Source organism: Neoarius graeffei, chromosome 2, assembly GCF_027579695.1.
Source record: "Neoarius graeffei isolate fNeoGra1 chromosome 2, fNeoGra1.pri, whole genome shotgun sequence".
Lineage (NCBI taxonomy): Eukaryota > Metazoa > Chordata > Actinopteri > Siluriformes > Ariidae > Neoarius > Neoarius graeffei.
In genome coordinates, this window is record NC_083570.1 from 68902758 (window position 1) to 68925006 (window position 22249).

At 43.1% G+C, this 22249-nt stretch overlaps 1 protein-coding gene across 1 annotated transcript; it reads right to left on the reverse strand.

Moving 5' to 3' along the window:
• Positions 1 to 962: 962 nt before the first annotated feature.
• si:dkey-42p14.3 (EF-hand calcium-binding domain-containing protein 10) lies at positions 963 to 14597 on the reverse strand. The gene is made up of 4 exons (XM_060909220.1): positions 14483 to 14597; positions 6311 to 6475; positions 1499 to 1589; positions 963 to 1074 (listed from the first exon to the last, which is right to left on the reverse strand). The coding sequence occupies exons 1-4, from the start codon at positions 14583 to 14585 to the stop codon at positions 1032 to 1034; spliced, it is 402 nt and encodes a 133-aa protein (XP_060765203.1). The 5' UTR covers positions 14586 to 14597; the 3' UTR covers positions 963 to 1031.
• Positions 14598 to 22249: the final 7652 nt, after the last annotated feature.

A 22249-nucleotide genomic window follows, 5' to 3' on the forward strand; every position in this document is an offset into this window, starting at 1 on the left:
AGCCCTCTCCCCAATCCGAAGGCGCAGAGAGGCGACCCTCTCGTTCACTGGGGTAAACTCCAACACATGGCGGCTGAGCTGGGGAGCTATAAGGAAGCCCACACCAGCCCGCCGCCGCTCACCATGGGCGACTCCAGAGAAGTGGAAAGTCCAGCCCCTCTCGAGGAGCTGGGTTCCAGAGCCCAAGCTGTGCGTGGAGGTGAGCCCGACTATCTCTAGCCGGTACCTCTCAACCTCCCGCACAAGCTCAGGCTCCTTCCCCCCCAGCGAAGTGACATTCCATGTCCCAACAGCCAGCCGCTGTGTCCGGGGGTCAGGTCGTCGAGGCCCCTGCCTTCGACTGCCACCCAATCCACACTGCACCAAACCCCTACTGCTACCTCTGTGGGTGGTGAACCCACAGGAGGTCGGGCCCACGTCGCCTCTTCGGGCTGAGCCCGGCCGGGCCCCATGGGCAAAGGCCCGACCACCAAGCGCTCGCATACGAGCCCCAACCCCGGGCCTGGCTCCAGGGTGGGGCCCCGGCTGCGTCCTACCGGGCGACGTCACGGTCCTGGATTTTTTCTCCATAGGGGTTTTTTGGTGAACTGCTCTTGGTCTGGCCTGTCACCTAGGACCTGTCTGCCTTGGGAAACCCTAACAGGGGCATAATGCCCCCGACAACATAGCTCCTAGGATCATTCAAGCACACAAACCCCTCCACCACAATAAGGTGGCAGTTCTAGGAGGGGATGTATATCGTATATTAAGTTATAATAGTTATTGTAGATTGCATATGTATTATCATGTGGAATGTCTATATTGTACATTACATACATTTTTCTTATATTACATATACATAACTTCCATATACGCATATCCCCCCCCCCCCCCCCCAGAACTAAATTCCTTGTGTGTCAACATACTTGGCCAAAAAACATGATTCTGATCCAAAAGATATTTAATATTTACTACTTCACACACTGACAGCATTAAAAACATCACATTTAATATGTTTACAAAATAATCAGACAGTAACAATGGTTGAATAATTACATCTGGAATGTGGCTGCATTTTTCAGAAGACATGCCTTCCTAAAAGAGAAAAATACAATTAAACTTCTTTATTCTCTGAATGCTTCTGCAAGGATCAGAAATGATATGCTTGCTAGTCTATTATACTACGATATTATACTTAATTATACCACAATAAACCTTTTAACAGCACTCCCAATGCTCCAGTCCAAAAGCAGTCTTACTCAGTTTAATTGATTAGTAGATTTGATGAGTCCCATTAAGATGCATTTTAATACTAAAACAATTACTCCTTGAGAATGCTGTCATTTTCTGGACATACTTATTACATGTGAAAGCGATGAAAAATTAGATTGTCTGAATTATATACAGATAAATGTAAAATAACGTAGCCTCTGACCACCTGAATATCTATAAAGATTACTCAGCTCACATCATTTCTCATGGAACCCTAAAGCAGGAGTGAATAGTGCAAAACACTTACGCTTCTTGTTTAAATGTCTCATGTGATATCCTGTCATTGCTGAGACCCTCAGGAGACTCATTGAAATGCTGGATGCCAAGTGTCTTTAGTGCTACAAAGATGCACATTTCAACTAATTTAATGTGTATTGGCTAAATTTATGTGTACACACAGTATATATACAGTGCTCAGCGTAAATGAGTACACCCCCTTTGAAAAGTAACATTTTAAACAATATCTCAATGAACACAAACAATTTCCAAAAGGTTAACAAGACAAAGTTTAATATAACATCTGTTTAACTTATAACGTGAAAGTAAGGTTAATAATATAACTTAGATTACACATTTTTTCAGTTTTACTCAAATTAGGGTGGTGCAAAAATGAGTACACCCCACAACAAAAACTACTACATCTAGTACTTTGTATGGCCTCCATGATTTTTAATGACAACACCAAGTCTTCTAGGCATGGAATGAACAAGTTGGCGACATTTTGCAACATCAATCTTTTTCCATTCTTCAACAATGACCTCTTTTAGTGACTGGATGCTGGATGGAGAGTGATGCTCAACTTGTCTCTTCAGAATTCCCCAAAGAAAATTTCTTTCCACCACAAAGGTGACGGCTACAAGAAGATCAGCAAAGCTTTACTTATCAGTCGGAATACTATAGCAAAAGTGGTACAAAAATTTAAGAAAGATGGAACTGCAACCATCTCACAGAGACGTCCAGGTCGTCCACAGAAGTTAACACCTCGACAGGAGCGTCTTCTGATGAGAAGCGTTGAAGAAAATCGGCATGCAAGTTCACTGCAGTTATCTAAGGTGGGGTTTACATTAGATCGTATCAGCGGATTATCAGATTAACGTTTTTAAAACGATTAGTGTGCACACAGCAACACCAATACACGATTCGCGTGCACACAGCAACACCAATACACGGATATGCTCGGCTCCACAGGCATCCTGCGCTCCAAATCACTCCGCCCTGAACAGCGAGTGCCCTCTGGAGGGTGCGCACTCCGGCCCTGCGCAGCTCACACAGCGCCCGAGTGAAGTGCACAAGCCACGATTCGGGACTGAGCCGCTGTGTGTGTGATCCCAGCGCATATCACTTACTACTTGCAAGTGGAAGGATGGCAAGCCTAAAGACAATCATAACTACACAATGGGCAGTATTTGCATCAGTATTTGCAGTATTTTCATACTTTTATACTCTTTAATGAAAGGTGATACAAGGCGGAAGTCCGCGCCATTTTTCAGCAGTTGCGTCACATGACCAACGCCAGCGAATCAGGAAGGTGGATGTCACAGTGACGTTGTCCAATGACGACGCCAGCTAGAGCTCAGCACAGCGTATCCGCGTATTCTCAATGTTTACACAGCACCGGACCAGATACGATCTAGATTGAATATGTGGACCCTGGCGGATTCCCGTTTCCCGGCGTTTTAATGTAAACAGACAGTGCATCCTCGAAGAAAACGAGACAGATACGGTCTAATGTAAACTTGGCCTAAAGAAGTAGAAAGCCAAACTGGGGTGACTATTTCCCGTGACACAATACAGCGTACACTGCAGAGGAATGGCATGCATGGATGCTGTCCACAAAAGAAGCCTCTCCTAAAGCCCAGGCACAAAAAAGCCCACCTAGAGTTTGCCAGGGCCCATGCTGACAAAGATGAAGACTACTGGGACTCTATACTCTGGAGTGATGAGACCAAGATAAATGTTTTTGGAACTGATGGCTTCAAAACTGTATGGCGTCGCAAAGGTGAGGAATACAAAGAAAAATGCATGGTGCCTACAGTGAAACATGGTGGTGGCAGTGTCCTTATGTGGGGCTGCATGAGTGCTGCTGGTGTCGGGGAGCTGCATTTCATTGACGGCATCATGAATTCACAGATGTATTGCTCTATACTGAAAGAGAAGATGCTACCATCACTCCATGCCCTTGGTCGTCATGCACATGACTAAACACACATCTAAGGCCACTGTTGGATTTCTGAAGAAGAACAGGGTGAAAGTGATTCAGTGGCCAAGTATGTCTCCTGATCTGAACCCAATTGAACACCTATGGGGAATTCTGAAGAGACAAGTTGAGCATCACTCTCCATCCAGCATCCAGTCACTAAAAGAGGTCATTGTTGAAGAATGGAAAAAGACTGATGTTGCAAAATGTCACCAACTTGTTCATTCCATGCCTAGAAGACTTGGTGCTGTCATTAAAAATCATGGAGGCCATACAAAGTACTAGATGTAGTAGTTTTTGTTGTGGGGTGTACTCATTTTTGCACCACCCTAATTTGAGTAAAACTGAAAAATGTGTAATCTAAGTTTATATTATTAACCTTACTTTCACGTTATAAGTTAAACAGATGTTATATTAAACTTTGTCTTGTCAACATTTTGGAAATTGTTTGTGTTCATTGAGATATTGTTTAAAATGTTACTTTTCAAAGGGGGTGTACTCATTTACGCTGAGCACTGTAAATATAGAAACATATATTAATATCTTTTTTAAACAAATGTTTGAGAGTAGGGCGTCACGGTGGTGTAGTGGTTAGCACTGTTGCCTCACAGCAAGAAGGTCCTGGGTTCGAGCCCAGTGTGCCTTTCTGTGTGGAGTTTGCATGTTCTCTCCGTGTCTGCGTGGGTTTCCTCCAGGTGCTCCGGTTTCCCCCACAGTCCAAAGACATGCAGGTTAGGCTAATTGGTGGCTCTAAACTGACCGTAGGTGTGAATGTGAGTGCGAATGGTTGTTTGTCTCTGTGTGTCAGCCCTGCGATGACCTGGCGACTTGTCCAGGGTGTACCCCGCCTCTCGCCCATAGGCTACGTTTACATTACGTCAAATCAGCGGATCATCAGATTAATGTTCTTAAAACGATTCGCGTTTACACTAAAACCATTAGCCGTGCACACAGCAACGCCAATACGCGGATACGCTCGGCTCCGCAGGCATCCTGCACTCCAAATCACTCCGCCCTGAACAGCGAGTGCCCTCTGGAGGGTGCGCACTCCGGCCCTGCGCAGCTCACACAGCGCGCGAGTGAAGTGCACAAGCCACGATTCGGGACGGAGCCGCTGTGTGTGTGATCCCAGCGCATATCACTTACTACTTGCAAGTGGAAGGATGGCAAGCCTAAAGACAATCATAACTACACAATGGGCAGTATTTGCATCAGTATTTGCAGTATTTTCATACTTTTATACTCTTTAATGAAAGGTGATACAAGGCGGAAGTCCGCGCCGTTTTTCAGCAGTCGCGTCACATGACCAACGCCAGCGAATCAGGAAGGTGGATGTCACAGTGACGTTGTCCAATGAGACACCAGCTAGAGCTCAGCACAGCGTATCCGCGTATTTTGAATGTTTACACAGCACCGGATCAAACACGATCTGGATTGAATACGTGGACGCTGGTGGATTCCCGTTTCCAGGCGTTTCCAGGTGGTTTAATGTAAACGGACAGTGCATCCGCGAAGAAAACGAGACAGATATGGTCTAGTGTAAACGTAGCCTTATGGCCCTTTTCCACTACCCTTTTTCAGCTCACTTCAGCTCGCTTCAGCTCACTTCAGCCCGACACGGCTCGCATTTCGACTACCAAAAACCAGCACGACTCAGCTCGCTTCAGCCCTGCTTAACCCCTAAAACTCGCACCGTTTTGGAGTGGGGCTGAAGCGAGCCAAACCGAGCCGAGTGAGGCTGGGGGCGTGAGCAGACACTCCCCTGTGCACTGATTGGTGAGGAGGCGTGTCCTCATATGCCCACACACGCCCCGCGAGCACGCTGGGATCTGTAAACACCGCAAACCCGGAAGAAGAAGAATTACGAATTACGAGAATTTCTGAAGCCTTATGCGCCTCGCCTCATCTATACGCTCTTGCCAGTATCTGTTGGCGTTGTCGGTGACAACAAGCCACAGCACCAAGACCAGCAACACTAACGACTCCATGTCCTCCATGTTTATTGTTTACTATTCGGGTCGTGAGACTACCGCTTAAAAGCTCACTGATGTCACTGTTTGCGCTGCTTAACGACATCACCTGACGTCCACCCACTTTCGCTAACTCCACCCAATGTGTCCACCCACTTCCAGCCAGCACGGTTCAGCGCGGTTGTAGTCGAAATGCAACTCCAACAGCCCCACTCAGCTCGACTCAGCACGGCACGGCTCAGCCCAACTCAGCCGCGTTTGTAGTGGAAAAGCGGCAATAGTCAGCTGGAATAGGCTCCAGCTTGCCTGGGACCCTGCACAGGATAAGAGGCTACAGATAGTGGAGGGATGGATGGATGGATGTTTTAGAGTATATCCTACACCTTACAAAAATAAAATATTACAGTAGTCATCCTACCATAAAAAGGAATTTTAATGCAACACCAAACCTGTGTTTAAGTCAAAACTGGACCTAATATCGAGAAAACTATCCCTATTTTTAAAGAATCTAAATGTAAAATTCATTCATTTTCTACAACACATATCCATTACAGGTCAAAGCCAATCCCAGCTGATACTGGGTGAGAGGCAGGATAATCGCAGGGCTATCAGGGAGACAGACAGCCATTCACACTCACATTCACACCTATGGGCAATTTAGAGTAGCCAGTTGACCTAATCTACATGTCTTTGGACTGTGGAAGAAAACTGAAACACCCAGAGTATAGCACGAGGAGAATATGCAAACTCCACACAGAAAGGCTCCAGTCGACCAACACGTTCGAACCCAGAACCTGCTTGCTGTGAGGTGACAATGCTAACCACTGCACCTCTGTGTCTCCATGTAAAATTCGTCTTCATATTATTTTAGCATACACTGTGATCTCCTTACCCTCTCTATACTGGTTATAAGAGATGTGCCCTTGATTTGTAGGATCTAGGATACCACACATTGCATCCAGGTTGGAATCATCAAACAGACATGGACTACTAGTTGCTTGAAGTTTGGATGCTTGCATTTGCTCAAGTTGGGAAACCAGGAATTCCCTTGGCTGCTCTAAAAAAAAAAAAAAAAAAAAAAAAAGTCCCCCACAAGGATAATGGATACACAGATAGCTGATAGTTATAGACATATTTATTCTATCCACATTCACTCAATATGAGCAATCGCACACTCTGATTGGCTACTCTACTACTAGGCTAACAGCTCATATATCATGAGTAGAGAAAAACAAAATGGCGGTGCATGTTGCTGAACCAACCAAAGACAAAATAAAAACTCTACTCAAAAACAAAGCCCCAAAAATACAAAAAAGCAACAAAATATCAAATAAAAGTATTTGATGGTAAGAACATACAGTGGTGCTTGAAAGTTTGTGAACCCTTTCGAATTTTCTATATTTCTGCATAAATATGACCTAAAACATCATCAGATTTTCACACAAGTCCTAAAAGTAGATAAAGAGAACCCAGTTAACAAATGAGACAAAAATATTATACTTGATCATTTATTTATTGAGGAAAATGATCCAATATTACATATCTGTGAGTGGCAAAAGTATGTGAACCTTTGCTTTCAGTATCTGGTGTGACCCCCTTGTGCAGCCATAACTGTAACTAAACATTTCCGGTAACTGTTGATCAGTCCTGCACACCGGCTTGGAGGAATTTTAGCCCATTCCTCCGTACAGAACAGCTTCAACTCTGTGATGTTGGTGGGTTTCCTCACATGAACTGCTCACTTCAGGTCCTTCCACAACATTTCGATTGGATTAAGGTCAGGACTTTGACTTGGCCATTCCAAAACATTAACTTTATTCTTCTTTAACAATTCTTTGGTAGAACGACTTGTGTGCTTAGGGTCGTTGTCTTGCTACATGACCCACCTTCTCTTGAGATTCAGTTCATGGACAGATGTCCTGACATTTTCCTTTAAAATTTGCTGGTATAATTCAGAATTCATTGCTCCATCAATGATGGCAAGCTGTCCTGGCCCAGATGCAGCAAAACAGGCCCAAACCATGATATTACCACCACCATGTTTCTCAGATGGGATAAGGTTCTTATACTGGAATGCAGTGTTTTCCTTTCTCAAAACATAACACTTCTCATTTAAACCAAAAAGTTCTATTTTGGTCTCATCCGTCCACAAAACATTTTTCCAATAGCCTTCCAACAGTCCACGTGATCTTTAGCAAACTGCAGATGAGCAGCAATGTTCTTTTTGGAGAGCAGTGGCTTTCTCCTTGCAACCCTGCCATGCACACCATTGTTGTTCAGTGTTCTCCTGATGGTGGACTCATGAACATTAACATTAGCCAATGTGAGAGAGGCCTTCAGTTGCTTAGAAGTTACCCTGGGGTCCTTTGTGACCTCACTGACTATTACACACCTTGCTCTTGGAGTGATCTTTGTTGATCAACCACTCCTGGGGAGGGTAACAATGGTCTTGAATTTCCTCCATTTGTACACAATCTGTCTGACTGTGGATTGGTGAAGTCCAAACTCTTTAGAGATGTTTTTGTAACCTTTTCCAGCCTGATGAGCATCAACAATGCTTTTTCTGAGGTCCTCAGAAATCTCCTTTGTTCATGCCATGATACACTTCCACAAACATGTGTTGTGAAGATCAAACTTTGATAGATCCCTGTTCTCTCAATAAAACAGGGTGCCCACTCACACCTGATTGTCATCCCATTGATTGAAAACACCTGACTCTAATTTCACCTTCAAATTAACTGCTAATCCTAGAGGTTCACATACTTTTGCCACTCACCAATATGTAATATTGGATCATTTTCCTCAATAAATAAATGACTAAGTATAACATTTTTGTCTCATTTGTTTAACTGGGTTCTCTTTATCTACTTTTAGGACTTGTGTGAAAATCTGATGATGTTTTAGGTCATATTTTTGCAGAAATATAGAAAATTCGAAAGGGTTCACAAACTTTCAAGCACCACTGTATCTTTTTTATTTTTCAAGAATTATTATTATTATAGCATTTTTCACAAAATGTTACTGTCATTTCGCCGGTTTGTTTACATTCTAAGCGGAAATGATTTTCTCAGACATTTTGTATGAAGTTTTTATTTATCGAATTTGCAAAAGATAAAAATGCTCTGTTTCTCAAAATCCAGTAAATGTGGATAGAATAAAACAGTTATTCCACCCAATCTCATCGTACATAGCTTATAGCCAACTCAGTGCTACCCACCTCATTGGCTATCAGCTCATGTCTGACTCAATTTTGTGGAATAACTGTTAAATGTCCCATAGTGAAAATAATCTCGCGCAACAATATCAAAGCTTTTCCTGTCCACACATCTTTATCCAGGAATTTTGAAAAGTCTCAGGTTTCTTATATTACATATACATCACATACATATACTTTTTTTTTTTGAGGTCCGGTGTCCATCAAATCGTGCGCTCTGATTGGCTCGCGAGCGGTCCGGAATCCTACAATCCGGACCACAGTTACGGACCTTTGGCGACTCGCTTGTTCACAACAATAACAAACATAGTAGCAATTTTTTGTCAACGTTTATTTTCGCATTTCTCAGTATAATAGCATTAATTTTACAGCATGGATAGTGATAACGACAGTGTTCACAGCGAAAGCAAGTTTTACTACCCTGGTGAAGACGAAATAAAAGAAAACATTTCAGGAGAAAGCTAAAAATCTGTAACTGTTGCTAACGCCGAGCAAATCCAGCAGTTTATTGAGGAGCAAAGGGCAGCAAAGACAACAAAAAAGACGACCTACGACCTCAATGTCTTTGGGAAGTTCTGTCAAAACCTAAATGAAGGTCGAAAGGTGGAAGACATACCTGGCGAAGAACTAAACATGTTGCTGTGCAACTTTTTCATGTCCGCAACAAAGAAAAATGGCGATGTGTACGAGCCGTCCTCGCTCATGTCTTTCTAGAGAAGTATCCAGCGCTATCTGAATTATGTTTATTCTAAATATGGTTTCCCTTTCGGGCACTCTCATTTCTGTTAGAATTTGGTAAAGAAAAATATAAATATATTATTTACCAGCTTAACGTCGGTCCATATCGTGAAATACCGTGACCGAGGTCTTGAAAATACTGACCGAGGCCCAGAGGCCTCGGTCAGTATTTTCAAGACCTCGGTGTTAGGACTAGGACTGTTTTGGCCTCTAGAGGCCGCTGTTATTTCCTTTTCATGTCGTGTTTATTTTGGCCTCTAGAGGCCGCCACTGTTCCTGTGTCTTGTGTTTGTGTTAATTGCCTAATTATCTTCACCTGTGTCCTTAATTAGTTTGTCTATTTATACCCCTGAGTTCAGTCCTCTTGTCACGGAGTCTTTGTGCTGTTATGTTTATCTCCAGTTTCCTTTGTACTATGTTTTTTGATCTTCTTAGCTTTTGAATTTTTGCACTTTGCTTTTCTTTTGGATTATACTCTTTGGTTTTTTTTTGTCTTTTGTTTTGCCCTGTATATAGTGTATATAGTTTAAATAAACCTTTTGATTCTTTTTCTACTTCCGCCTCACGCCTCTGCATTTGAGTCATCCCCCTGGTGGCCTAGTGGGGGTTTGCTGGATTATCACACCAACGAACCAGGTTCGAATCCCAGCAAAACCCTAACAGAAAGACTCCGTCATGACCGACTCAGCAGAGGCTGCTTCAACTGTCTACCCGGCCAACCTTCAGGGAATTATGGCAGCTTTGACACGCTTCGGAGCGACCATGGACGCTCATGGACGTACGCTCACCAGCCAACGTGAGGCCCTTGCTCGCCACGAGGAACTGCTTCAGCAAATTGGGAAAACCCTGGCACAGCTGACATCTCTGCCTGCATCTCCTGATCCAGTTCCTGCTCCTGATCCAGCTCCCACTCCTGCTCCAGTGCCTCCTGCAATGCTGCCTTCTTCACCTCGCGAACCCAGCCTTCCTGCACCACAGAGGTATGACGGCAAGCACAGTGAGTGCCGAGAGTTCCTTACCCAGTGTCAACTCACCTTTGAGCTTCAGCCTACCACCTACACTACGGATCGCCGCAAGATTGCCTTTGTGATCACCTTATTAGCTGGTAAGGCACGAGCCTGGGCTACTGCTATCTGGCAAAGACAGGGACCTGAGTGCTTTGATTTCCAGCTGTTTTCTGAAGAGATGCTTCGGGTCTTCGATCAGGCAGACATCAGTACCGACGCAGCCCGAAAGCTCATGTCCATCCGGCAAGGAGGAAGCGTCGCAGATTACGCCATCTCGTTCCGAACACTCGCAGCAGTAAGTGGATGGAACGAGACTGCCCTGGTGTCAGCCTTCCACCATGGTCTGTCTGACCCCATCAAGGACGGTCTGGCCTCTATTGGATGCCCAAGTGACCTCGAAACCCTCATCTCACATGCTATTCGTCTGGACAACAGGATGAGAGAACGCCACCAAGCCTTGAGCCCCCCCAGCCTCCCTACCTCTACCTGGAGACCGTCTACCTCCTTCAGTGACTGTCCAGAACCCATGCAAGTGGGTCGTACTCGCCTCTCCGCATCTGAGAGGGAGCGCAGAAGGAGGGACAAGTGCTGCATCTACTGTGGCAAGCCTGGTCACTTCCGAGCATCATGTCCCGAACTCTTGGGAAAAGGACCGCCCCGTCCAGCCGAGGGAGGGTTGTGACGGGGCCTACCCTCTCTCCCGGACTCCCTGGCCAAGGAATCTACATCCCGGTCTCCATCTCCTGGGGTGAGTCTGTCCACTCTTGTCAAGCTTTGATAGACTCAGGGGCGGCTGGGAACTTTATGGATATTCACTTCGCCCAAAGCATCAATATTCCGACTGCACCTCTTGAAGTCCCACTGTCTGTGTCTGCCCTCGATGGCCAAGCGTTAGGTGATGGAAGAGTCACCCAAGTTACTTCTCCAGTCTTCCTCCAGTCTCAAGGTCACAAGGAAGAAATATCCCTGCACCTGATTCCTTCACCTGAGTTCCCAGTTATTCTAGGCCTTCCTTGGCTTACTCGCCACAACCCTCGCATAGACTGGGTAACAAGCCAGGTTGTGGAATGGGGCCCTGCATGCCATGCCTCTTGTCTGCTCTCTAGCTCTCCTGTGTCTCCTGCCGAGCCCCCTGATCTCACCGAGTTATCTCAAGTTCCCACAGAGTACTGGGATCTCAAGGAGGTATTCAGCAAGAGCAGGGCCGCCGTTCTTCCTCCGCACCGGGCCTACGACTGTGCCATCGACTTGCTCCCTGGGACTACCCCTCCTCGTGGCAGACTGTTTTCACTCTCTCAGCCAGAATGCAAGACCTGGAGCAAGGTCAGGAAGACCCTCATACAGACCTCCAGAACCAACCAGACTCAGGCCAACCGCCATAGAAGACCTGCACACGCTTTCCGCCCTGGGCAGCGTGTTTGGCTGTCCACTAAGGACCTTCCACTGCGGGTGGAGAACCGCAAGCTTGCTCCTCGCTACATTGGCCCCTTCAAGGTGGTGCGCAGGGTGAACCCTGTCTCCTACCGGCTCCAGTTGCCCCGGACTCTGAGGATCAACCCCACTTTCCATGTTTCCCTGTTACGGCCCGTACTGACGTCTACATATGCCCCTGCCCCTAGGAACCCCCCACCCCCCCGCATCTTCCAGGGGCAGACTGTGTTCACTGTGAATCGCCTGCTTGACTCCCGCCGGGTCCGCAGCGGGTTGCAATATCTGGTGGACTGGGAGGGCTATGGTCCTGAGGAGCGCTGCTGGGTTCCTGCTCGGGATGTCCTTGATAAAGAACTATGTCGGGACTTCCATTCGGCCCATCCGGATCGCCCTGGGAACGTCAGGAGACGCTCCTAGAGGGGGGGGTCCTGTTAGGACTAGGACTGTTTTGGCCTCTAGAGGCTGCTGTTATTTCCTTTTCATGTCGTGTTTATTTTGGCCTCTAGAGGCCGCCACTGTTCCTGTGTCTTGTGTTTGTGTTAATTGCCTAATTATCTTCACCTGTGTCCTTAATTAGTTTGTCTATTTATACCCCTGAGTTCAGTCCTCTTGTCACGGAGTCTTTGTGCTGTTATGTTTATCTCCAGTTTCCTTTGTACTATGTTTTTTGATCTTCTTAGCTTTTGAATTTTTGCACTTTGCTTTTCTTTTGGATTATACTCTTTGGTTTTTTTTTGTCTTTTGTTTTGCCCTGTATATAGTGTATATAGTTTAAATAAACCTTTTGATTCTTTTTCTACTTCCGCCTCACGCCTCTGCATTTGAGTCATCCCCCTGGTGGCCTAGTGGGGGTTTGCTGGATTATCACACCAACGAACCAGGTTCGAATCCCAGCAAAACCCTAACACTCGGTCATGGTATTTCACGATATGGACCGACCTTAAGCTGGTAAATTTATATATATATCATCTCACTATCTATAGCCACTTTATCTTGTTCTACAGGGTCGCAGGCAAGCTGGAGCCTATCCCAGCTGACTATGGGCAAAAGGCAGGGCACACCCTGGACAAGTCGCCAGGTCATCACAGGGCTGGCACATACAACTCCGATTCCAAAAAAGTTGGGACAAAGTACAAATTGTAAATAAAAATGGAATGCAATGATGTGGAAGTTTCAAAATTCCATATTTTATTCAGAATAGAACATAGATGACATATCAAATGTTTAAAATGAGAAAATGTATAATTTAAAGAGAAAAATTAGGTGATTTTAAATTTCATGACAACACATCTCAAAAAAGTTGGGACAAGGTCATGTTTACCACTGTGAGACATCCCCTTTTCTCTTTACAACAGTCTGTAAACGTCTGGGGACTGAGGAGACAAGTTGCTCAAGTTTAGGGATAGGAATGTTAACCCATTCTTGTCTAATGTAGGATTCTAGTTGCTCAACTGTCTTACTATAGGTCTTTTTTGTCGTATCTTCCGTTTTATGATGCGCCAAATGTTTTCTATGGGTGAAAGATCTGGACTGCAGGCTGGCCAGTTCAGTACCCGGACCCTTCTTTTACACAGCCATGATGCTGTAATTGATGCAGTATGTGGTTTGGCATTGTCATGTTGGAAAATGCAAGGTCTTCCCTGAAAGAGACGTCGTCTGGATTCTCTGAATCTTTTGATGATATTATGCACTGTAGATGATGATCTGTTCAAACTCTTTGCAATTTTACACTGTCGAACTCCTTTCTGATATTGCTCCACTATTTGTCGGCGCAGAATTAGGGGGATTGGTGATCCTCTTCCCATCTTTACTTCTGAGAGCCGCTGCCACCCCAAGATGCTCTTTTTATACCCAGTCATGTTAATGACCTATTGCCAATTGACCTAATGAGTTGCAATTTGGTCCTCCAGCTGTTCCTTTTTTGTACCTTTAACTTTTCCAGCCTCTTATTGCCCCGTCCCAACTTTTTTGAGATGTGTTGCTGTCATAAAATTTCAAATGAGCCAATATTTGGCATGAAATTTCAAAATGTCTCACTTTTGACATGTTCTATTGTGAATACAATATCAGTTTTTGAGATTTGTAAATTATTGCATTCCTTTTTTATTTACAATTTGTACTTTGTCCCAACTTTTTTGGAAACGGGGTTGTAGACACAGACAACCATTCACACCTATGGTCAATTTAGAGTCACCAGTTAACCTAACCTGCATGTCTTTGGACTGTGGGGGAGACCAGAGCACACCCCCACAGGGAGAACATGCAAACTCCGCACAGAAAGGCCCTCGCCGGCCACGGGGCTCGAACCCAGGACCTTCTTGCTGTAAGGCAACAGTGCTAACCACTACACCACCGTGCCACCCTCTCTCCCCCTTTTTTTTCTGTATCTCTCGAGAGACACCAACTGCTGGAACCAAATTTCTTGGTCTGTCACGATACTTTTCCAATAAACATTATTCTGATTCTGATTCTGATCAACACTACCAAGACGCCAACAGTGCTTTTCATACACTGTGCTTTTTAAAACGTTGATTATGAAAGCCAATACATTATTTTATACAAAAACATCAATGAACTGTCCAGTTACTATAAGACATGATAATAATTTAAAAAAAAAAGTCTAGCAAACGTTATTGTGATACATGACATGACAAAAAGGTCAAAGGTCTATCACCTGGTCTGTAATAGATGAGCATGCTGGTTAAGTTGTTCATTAGTTCTAAGATTTTGTGGTTTTCGAGGTATTTGGAGGCCTCTTGTTCCCGTGGTGTTGACATGATCAAGCTTGATGAACGCTGCTCAGGCTCAGAACTCAGCTTCCGCAATGTTTGGCGCGGTTGCTAGGATACCGGCAGCGCAACCAAACCAGCGGCTGTTGAAACTGTAGTGCGCGTATATTAGGGTTTTTACTGTAATGACCAGGAAGCTGCTGAAAATGCAGTTGCGTTGAAAAGTGGGCACTGCGAAGCTTTACATGTCCACTGTCTTTTTATTTATTCATTTATTTTATTTATTTCGTGTCCCTGAAGGGATTGTGCTCACTGACTGAACCAGCAGGCCGCCTAGTTTCTGTTTCCCTAAAGTACATGTTACATACGTCAACGTTTTCGAAGATGAAAGTAAACTTACGTTTCTTTCTTCACTGCTGCACACAGACCAGCTACAGCGCCCCCTGCTGACTGCAGTAACAGAATCTGTGTGCAGTGTGCACTTCATTATGAAAACCATTACCGCCATTATATAACAATGTGTGGTACATTGGGGATACAGATCTAATTTCATTGTACTCGTATAAAGGTGTTCAATTTTATATAAAACACTTCTTATCTTAAAGTAATGATGGATGTCATTTCTCTTTACTTAGTTGAGCGGTTCTTGACAAAATATGGATTACTACAGTTGTGGAATAGGGCTATTTACTGTATTTTTATTATTTAGTATTTACTGTTTGATCTCAAACGCATTAAGAAGGAAATAAATTGTACTAATTAACTTTTGGGGCAGTACGGTGGTGTAGTGGTTAGCACTGTCGCCTCACAGCAAGAAGGTCCTGGGTTCAAGCCCAGTGGCTGACGAGGGCCTTTCTGTGTGGAGTTTGCATGTTCTCCCCGTGTCTGCGTGGGTTTCCTCCGGGTGCTCCGGTTTCCCTCACAGTCCAAAGACATGCAGGTTAGGCTAATTGGTGGCTCTGAATTGACTGTAGGTGTGAATGGTTGTCTGTGTCTATGTGTCAGCCCTGTGATGACCTGGCAACTTGTCCAGGGTGTACCCCGCCTTTCACCCGTAGTCAGCTGGGATAGGCTTCAGCTTGCCTGCGACCCTGTAGAACAGGATAAAGCAGCTACAGATAATGGATGGATAATTAACTTTTGACAAGACACACCTGTTAATTGAAAAGCATTCCAGGTGACTACCTCATGAAGCTGGTTAAAATAATGCCAATATTGTGCAAAGTGTCATCAGTGGAAACGCTGGTTACGTTTAAGAATCTAAAATATGAAACATGCTTTTTTATTAATATATATTTTCTGTTTACCATCCATTAATTATCTGTAGCCACTTATCCTGTCCTACAGGGTCGCAGGCAAGCTGGAGCCTATCCCAGCTGACTATGGGCGAAAGGCAGGGTACACCCTGGACGAGTCGCCAGGTTATCGCAGGGCTGACACATAGAGGCAAACAACAATTCACACTCACATTCACACCTACGGTCAATTTAGAGCCACCAATTAACCTAACCTGCATGTCTTTGGACTGCGGGGGAAACCGGAGCACCCGGAGGAAACCCACATGGACACGGGGAGAACATGCAAACTCCACACAGAAAGGCCCTCGCCGGCCACGGGGCTCGAACCCAGGACCTTCTTGCTGTGAGGCGACAGTGCTAACCACTACACCACCATGCCACCCCTCTGTTTACCACATAATTCCAAATATGTTCCATATGTTATTTCATAGTTTCGATGTCTTCAGTATTGTTCTATGTAGAAAATAGTCAAAGTACAGAAAAACCTATAAATTAATAGGGGTGTCCAAACATTGGCTGGCACTATCTATCTATCTATCTATCTATCTATCTATCTATCTATCTATCTATCTATCTATCTATCTATCGATAGAGAGAGAGAGAGAGAGAGAGAGAGAGAGAGAGGATATTACAAGGTTGTGCGAAGATACAAAGTACATATACGAGCGACGCGAACAAGTGGAAATATTTTCATCATGAGAAGATAAACTTCATATCTTCAAGCCAACATGTGATTTTATTATATGGACACATCCACAATAACAACAACAACAAAAAAAATGCAAGTTTGTGAAATGAATTTTAATTTTGAACCGGTTTGCTATTTTGATAACGCGCGTCCACTCAGCGGGAAAACATCAGAAGTGACGTCATTGGAGTGAAATATCGAAAATCATGATACATTATTTGACACTTTTTCCATGAAATAACAATGTATTCTATTCCCTTCTAGCAGGTTCCATTCATTTGGTTTGATAGCATGTAATATTGTTAGCATATTGCTGATCCTACAAGTATTCTGTCACTCCACCCAGTGGAGAATGAGTGTTGAATATGGTTTACGATACTGCATGGTTGTCAAGACAACATGATATCACACGTCGGAAACATAAAACATTCACGTTAGTGAGCGATGGTGACAATTTGTAAACAAACATGGCTGTCAGGTTTGCTTCATTAAATACAGAAGATTCTGAGAGAAATTTGAAAGAGAAAGACGCGTTGAACACCCAAAAGGAATGTGTATGTATAATAAAAATATTGGCTGGCTTTTTTTTGAAGTATATCAGATATATTCCATTCAGCTATTCCATTCCATTCGTCTTTGACTCGTTCAATATCGTACCAGCTAAATGGAATATATCTGATATACTACTCAATGCCAGCCAATATTCATTAAATATGTCACTCAGATCCACACTGCATGTTGTCTGAAAAATGTGAGTTTTTCAAAACGAGAAGATAAACTTCATATTTTCAAGACAACGTGTGATTTTCTTTTTATTATATGGACACATCTGCAAATAAAAAGTACCCAAATTTATCAAAACAATTCATCAATTTATTCACGAGTGACATATTGCTCAATGTTCCAGATGTATATCTGGAACTTTCAAGTGGTGCTTGAAAGTTTGTGAACCCTTTAGAATTTTCTATATTTCTGCATAAATGTGACCTAAAACATCATCAGATTTTCACACAAGTCCTAAAAGTAGATAAAGAGAACCCAGTTAAACAAATGAGACAAAAATATTAGATTTGGTCATTTATTTATTGAGGAAAATGATCCAATATTACATATCTGTGAGTGGCAAAAGTATGTGAACCTTTGCTTTCAGTATCTGGTGTGACCCCCTTGTGCAGCAATAACTGCAACTAAACGTTTCTGGTAACTGTTGATCAGTCCTGCACACCAGCTTGGAGGAATTTTAGCCCGTTCCTCCGTACAGAACACCTTTGACTCTGGAATGTTGGTGGGTTTCCTCACATGAACTGCTCGCTTCAGGTCCTTCCACAACATTGATTGGATTAAGGTCAGGACTTTGACTTGGCCATTCCAAAACATTCACTTTATTCTTCTTTAACCATTCTTTGGTAGAACGACTTGTGTGCTTAGGGTCATCGTCTTGCTGCATGACCCACCTTCTCTTGAGATTCAGTTCATGGACAGATGTCCTGACATTTTCCTTTAGAATTCGCTGGTATAATTCAGAATTCATTGTTCCATCAATGATGGCAAGCCATCCTGGCCCAGATGCAGCAAAACAGGCCCAAACCATGATACTACCACCACCATGTTTCACAGATGGGATAAAGTTCTTATGCTGGAATGCAGTGCTTTCCTTTCTCCATAACGCTTCTCATTTAAACCAAAAAGTTCTATTTTGATCTCATCTGTCCACAAAACATTTTTCCAATAGCCTTTTGGCTTGTCCACGTGATCTTTAGCAAACACCAGACAAGCAGCAATGTTCTTTTTGGAGAGCAGTGGCTTTCTCCTTGTACCCCTGCCATGCACACCATTGTTGTTCAGTGTTCTCCTGATGGTGGACTCATTAACATTAACATTAGCCAATGTGAGAGAGGCCTTTAGTTGCTTAGAAGTTACTCTGGGGTCCTTTGTGACCTCGACAACTATTACATGCCTTGCTCTTGGAGTGATCTTTGTTGGTCGACCACTCCTGGGGAGGGTAACAATGGTCTTGAATTTCCTCCATTTGTACACAATCTGTCTGTCTGTGGATTGGTGGAGTCCAAACTCTTTAGAGATGGTTTTGTAACCTTTTCCAGCCTGATGAGCATCAACAACGCTTTTTCTGAGGTCCTCAGAAATCTCCTTTGTTCGTGCCATGATACACTTCCACAAACATGTGTTGTGAAGATCAGACTTTGATAGATCCCTGTTCTTTAAATAAAACAGGGTGCCCGCTCACACCTGATTGTCATCCCATTGATTGAAAACACCTGACTCTAATTTCACCTTCAAATTAACTGTGAATCCTAGAGGTTCACATACTTTTGCCACTCACAGATATGTAATATTGGATCATTTTCCTCAATAAATAAATGACCAAGTATAATATTTTTGTCTCATTTGTTTAACTGGATTCTCTTTATCTACTTTTAGGACTTGTGTGAAAATCTGCTGATGTTTTAGGGCATATTTATGCAGAAATATAGAAAATTCTGAAGGGTTCACAAATTTTCAAGCACCACTGTAGTCCATATGAAAAATATGTGTGCAGTATTTCCCTATTTCCCAGTAAAACAATCCTCTCTCTCTCTCTCTCTCTCTCTCTCTCTCTCTCTCTCTCTCTCTCTCCACACACACACACTACACACACACTAAATATATATACATACACATGCACACATACAAGGCACTGTAGGTCATAATTATCAAAATTAAAATAAATAAATGACTGAAACATTTTAGTTTATTTGTAATGAGTTGAGAATATATTAAAATTTCACTTTCTTAAATCACTAATGTGCGAACTTTTTCACGATATTCTAATTTTTTGAGATGCACTAGTACATTAGTGACTTTACACTCAAAGATTCAAGTTTATTCAAGTCAAGTCCAGTTTATTTGTATAGCATTTTTAACAATAAACATTGTCACAAAGCAGCTTTACAGAATTTTAATGACTTTTACATGAGCTAATTTTATCCCTAATCTATCCCCAGTGAGCAAGCCTGTGGTGACGGTGGCAAGGAAAAACTCCCTCAGACGACATGAGAAAGAAACCTCTAGAGGAACCAGACTCAAAAGGGAACCCATCCTCAATTATAGATATAAGATATAATAAGCTATATAGATATAAGATAATAATAGTGTAATAAAACTGCAGAAAAGCAGCATAAACCTGACAATGACAGCATTACACCATGGTCATGTAAAGTGAGTATGTTATTCATGTGCAATGGTTTAATTATAGAATAGAAGATGTACAAATGTAATATGTAGCATTGTCACAATGATGAATGTTAGAATGATACTGATGGTTATATTAGTAATATTAATAAACAGCTAATAATACCAAGTAACAACAATGATGTTACACCACGTGGGCGGCACAGTGGTGTAGTGGTTACCACAGTCGCCTCACAGCAAGAAGGTTCTGCATTTGAACCCAGCGGCTGGCAAGGGCCTTTCTGTGTGGAGTTTGCATGTTCTCCCCGTGTCTGCGTGGGTTTCCTCCAGGTGCTCCAGTTTGCCCTACAGGCGGTTAGGTTAATATGGGACAGCCTTGGGCTGAGATGCCCTTGAGTGAGACACCTAACTCCCAACTGCTCCCCGGGCGTTGCTTTTGGTCACGGACAATTTAGAGTAGGCAATTAACCTAACCTGCATGTCTTTAGACTGTGGGAGAAACCAGAGCACCTGGAGGAAACCCACGGAGGCATGGGGAGAACATGCAAACTCCACACAGAAAGGCCCCCGTCAGCTGTGAGGTATGAACCCGGAACCTTCTTGCTGTGAGGCGACAGTGCTAACCACTGCATCACCATGCCACCCAACAACTGGCATCACTTGGATATAATAAAAAAATAAGCTTTGTGTTGATATACCATCATGTTTGCAGCATATACCTTATACCTAATGTTTATCAGTGATTGAAGAGTTTGTGTGAAGTAGGAGGTGCAGTTCCACTGGGTCAGTGTGAATTATTAAGGTGATAGTCCTGAAGGAAAACTCTTTGTCAGGCTGTCTGGAGGTATGGATGTCCCTGTCCTGCCCTTCAGGTCAGGACAGGCTCCATGTGTCATTTTTTTTCTCTCTCTCGCTTGATGAAGGCAATTTGTAACAACAGCAGCACACATTTTCAAGGGTGAGTTATAATTGGCTAAGTAAATGAACTACTTCATTATAAGTTGTATAAAAATAGTAAAGGCCAGGCACCACAGGGTTAGGGTTAGGTAATTACATACTGTAATCCACCATATGGAACAACAGAGTTGCAATTATTGATATAAATACTTTCATACCTTTCTCCTGCCTAGACATTTTGTGCATTCTTGTTTACTGACCATATGTTTACCTGACTTTTTTCTTCCAAAATGATGTGTTTCACGTGACAATTTCTTTAAGCTTTAAAAAGTAGCGGTAGGTTAAAGAAATAATAAGGGAAAGCATCTACAATAACAATAATGTTGAGGGTTAATCAGGGTACAGGTTATCTAAGTGTTTTGAAATTCTATCCTTTTCCTGTTGGGTGTAAATAAATTATCCATCTTAAGTTTAATTCAATATAGGAAGTTATTATAACTATAACAGAGTAGGCTGTTACCTTTGTGACATTTGTTATATATTTTTTCTTTTACTCTACTTGTGAAACTCAATGCATCGTTGTCATTGGCTGTCCATTGCTAACGATGATGACTGCTTCATTAGGATGTGCAGAAATGGAGATGGGCTGCAAGGCCCGCACCAGAGCTCCTCTCCTAATGAAGCGCCTTGCACAGTAAGGTAAGACAAACGATGCCATGCCCCCATCGTGTTGTCTCTCTGGCCCTCCAGACCTGATGCCAAGTGGTGCACAAAAGTGCCACAGACTTGACGGGTATGGAAGTTGTCTCACAGTGACAACTGAGTTGCCGGGTGATGCCATCCATTGGCCATTTGAGTTGCTCTTCCGCATGCCATCAGGTGGTGTGCAATTGACCCTGTTGGGTTCATCTGCTGCACCGAAAAGCACCCTGCTGCCAGTGCCTTATTGGTGATGTACTATTTAACCTATAGCTGGAACCCAGGCAGGTGCTACCACTCCAGGTCAGAGCAGACCTGGGAGCAATGGTGATTAAGGGGTAACTCCACTTTCCCCAATACTAAAGTCCTCCCGGACCTGAGACTCATCACTGGTTGCAGTTTAAAGTCATACCCAGGACTAAGAATGACAGTATAATGCTTTATGGATAGAAATAGAGAATAGAACAGGATAGAATAGGATAACTTAGGAGAGAATAGAATATGACAAATTAGTATATATTAAGATAGAACATAGAGAAATGAATGTTCACAGAACAGAAGAAAACATGGCAAAAAAAGAATAGAATAGACATTAGGACAATATAATAGAGTATATTATGAGAGAACAGAAGGGAATATGATCGAATAGAAAGCATTTTGAAGAAGTAGAAAAGAGTCTGACAAAATGCTACACGTATTCTTTTTAGTTTGTAGAAAAGAATATGACAATACAGCAGAACAGATTAAAAGAAAGAAGAAGGGAATATGCCAGAGTAGAAAGCATTATGAAGATACATAACAGAACACGACAAAACACTACACATATCCACAGAATAGACAGCCATCACAATACAATAGAATATATCACAAGAGGGAACATGTCAAAATAGAACAGAATAGAATAGAAAGCAATATGGTGGTATAGAACAGAATACAACAAA

Excerpts from the sequence above, each read along its gene's own strand:
- si:dkey-42p14.3 (XM_060909220.1), bottom strand. The coding sequence starts at position 14,585 with ATGTCAACACCACGGGAACAAGAGGCCTCCAAATACCTCGAAAACCAC. Across the intron at positions 6,476-14,482 it reads GCTCATCTATTACAGACCAG|AGCAGCCAAGGGAATTCCTG; the intron begins GTGATAGACCTT and ends TTTTTTTTTTAG. Across the intron at positions 1,590-6,310 it reads TTATAACCAGTATAGAGAGG|CACTAAAGACACTTGGCATC; the intron begins GTAAGGAGATCA and ends GCATCTTTGTAG.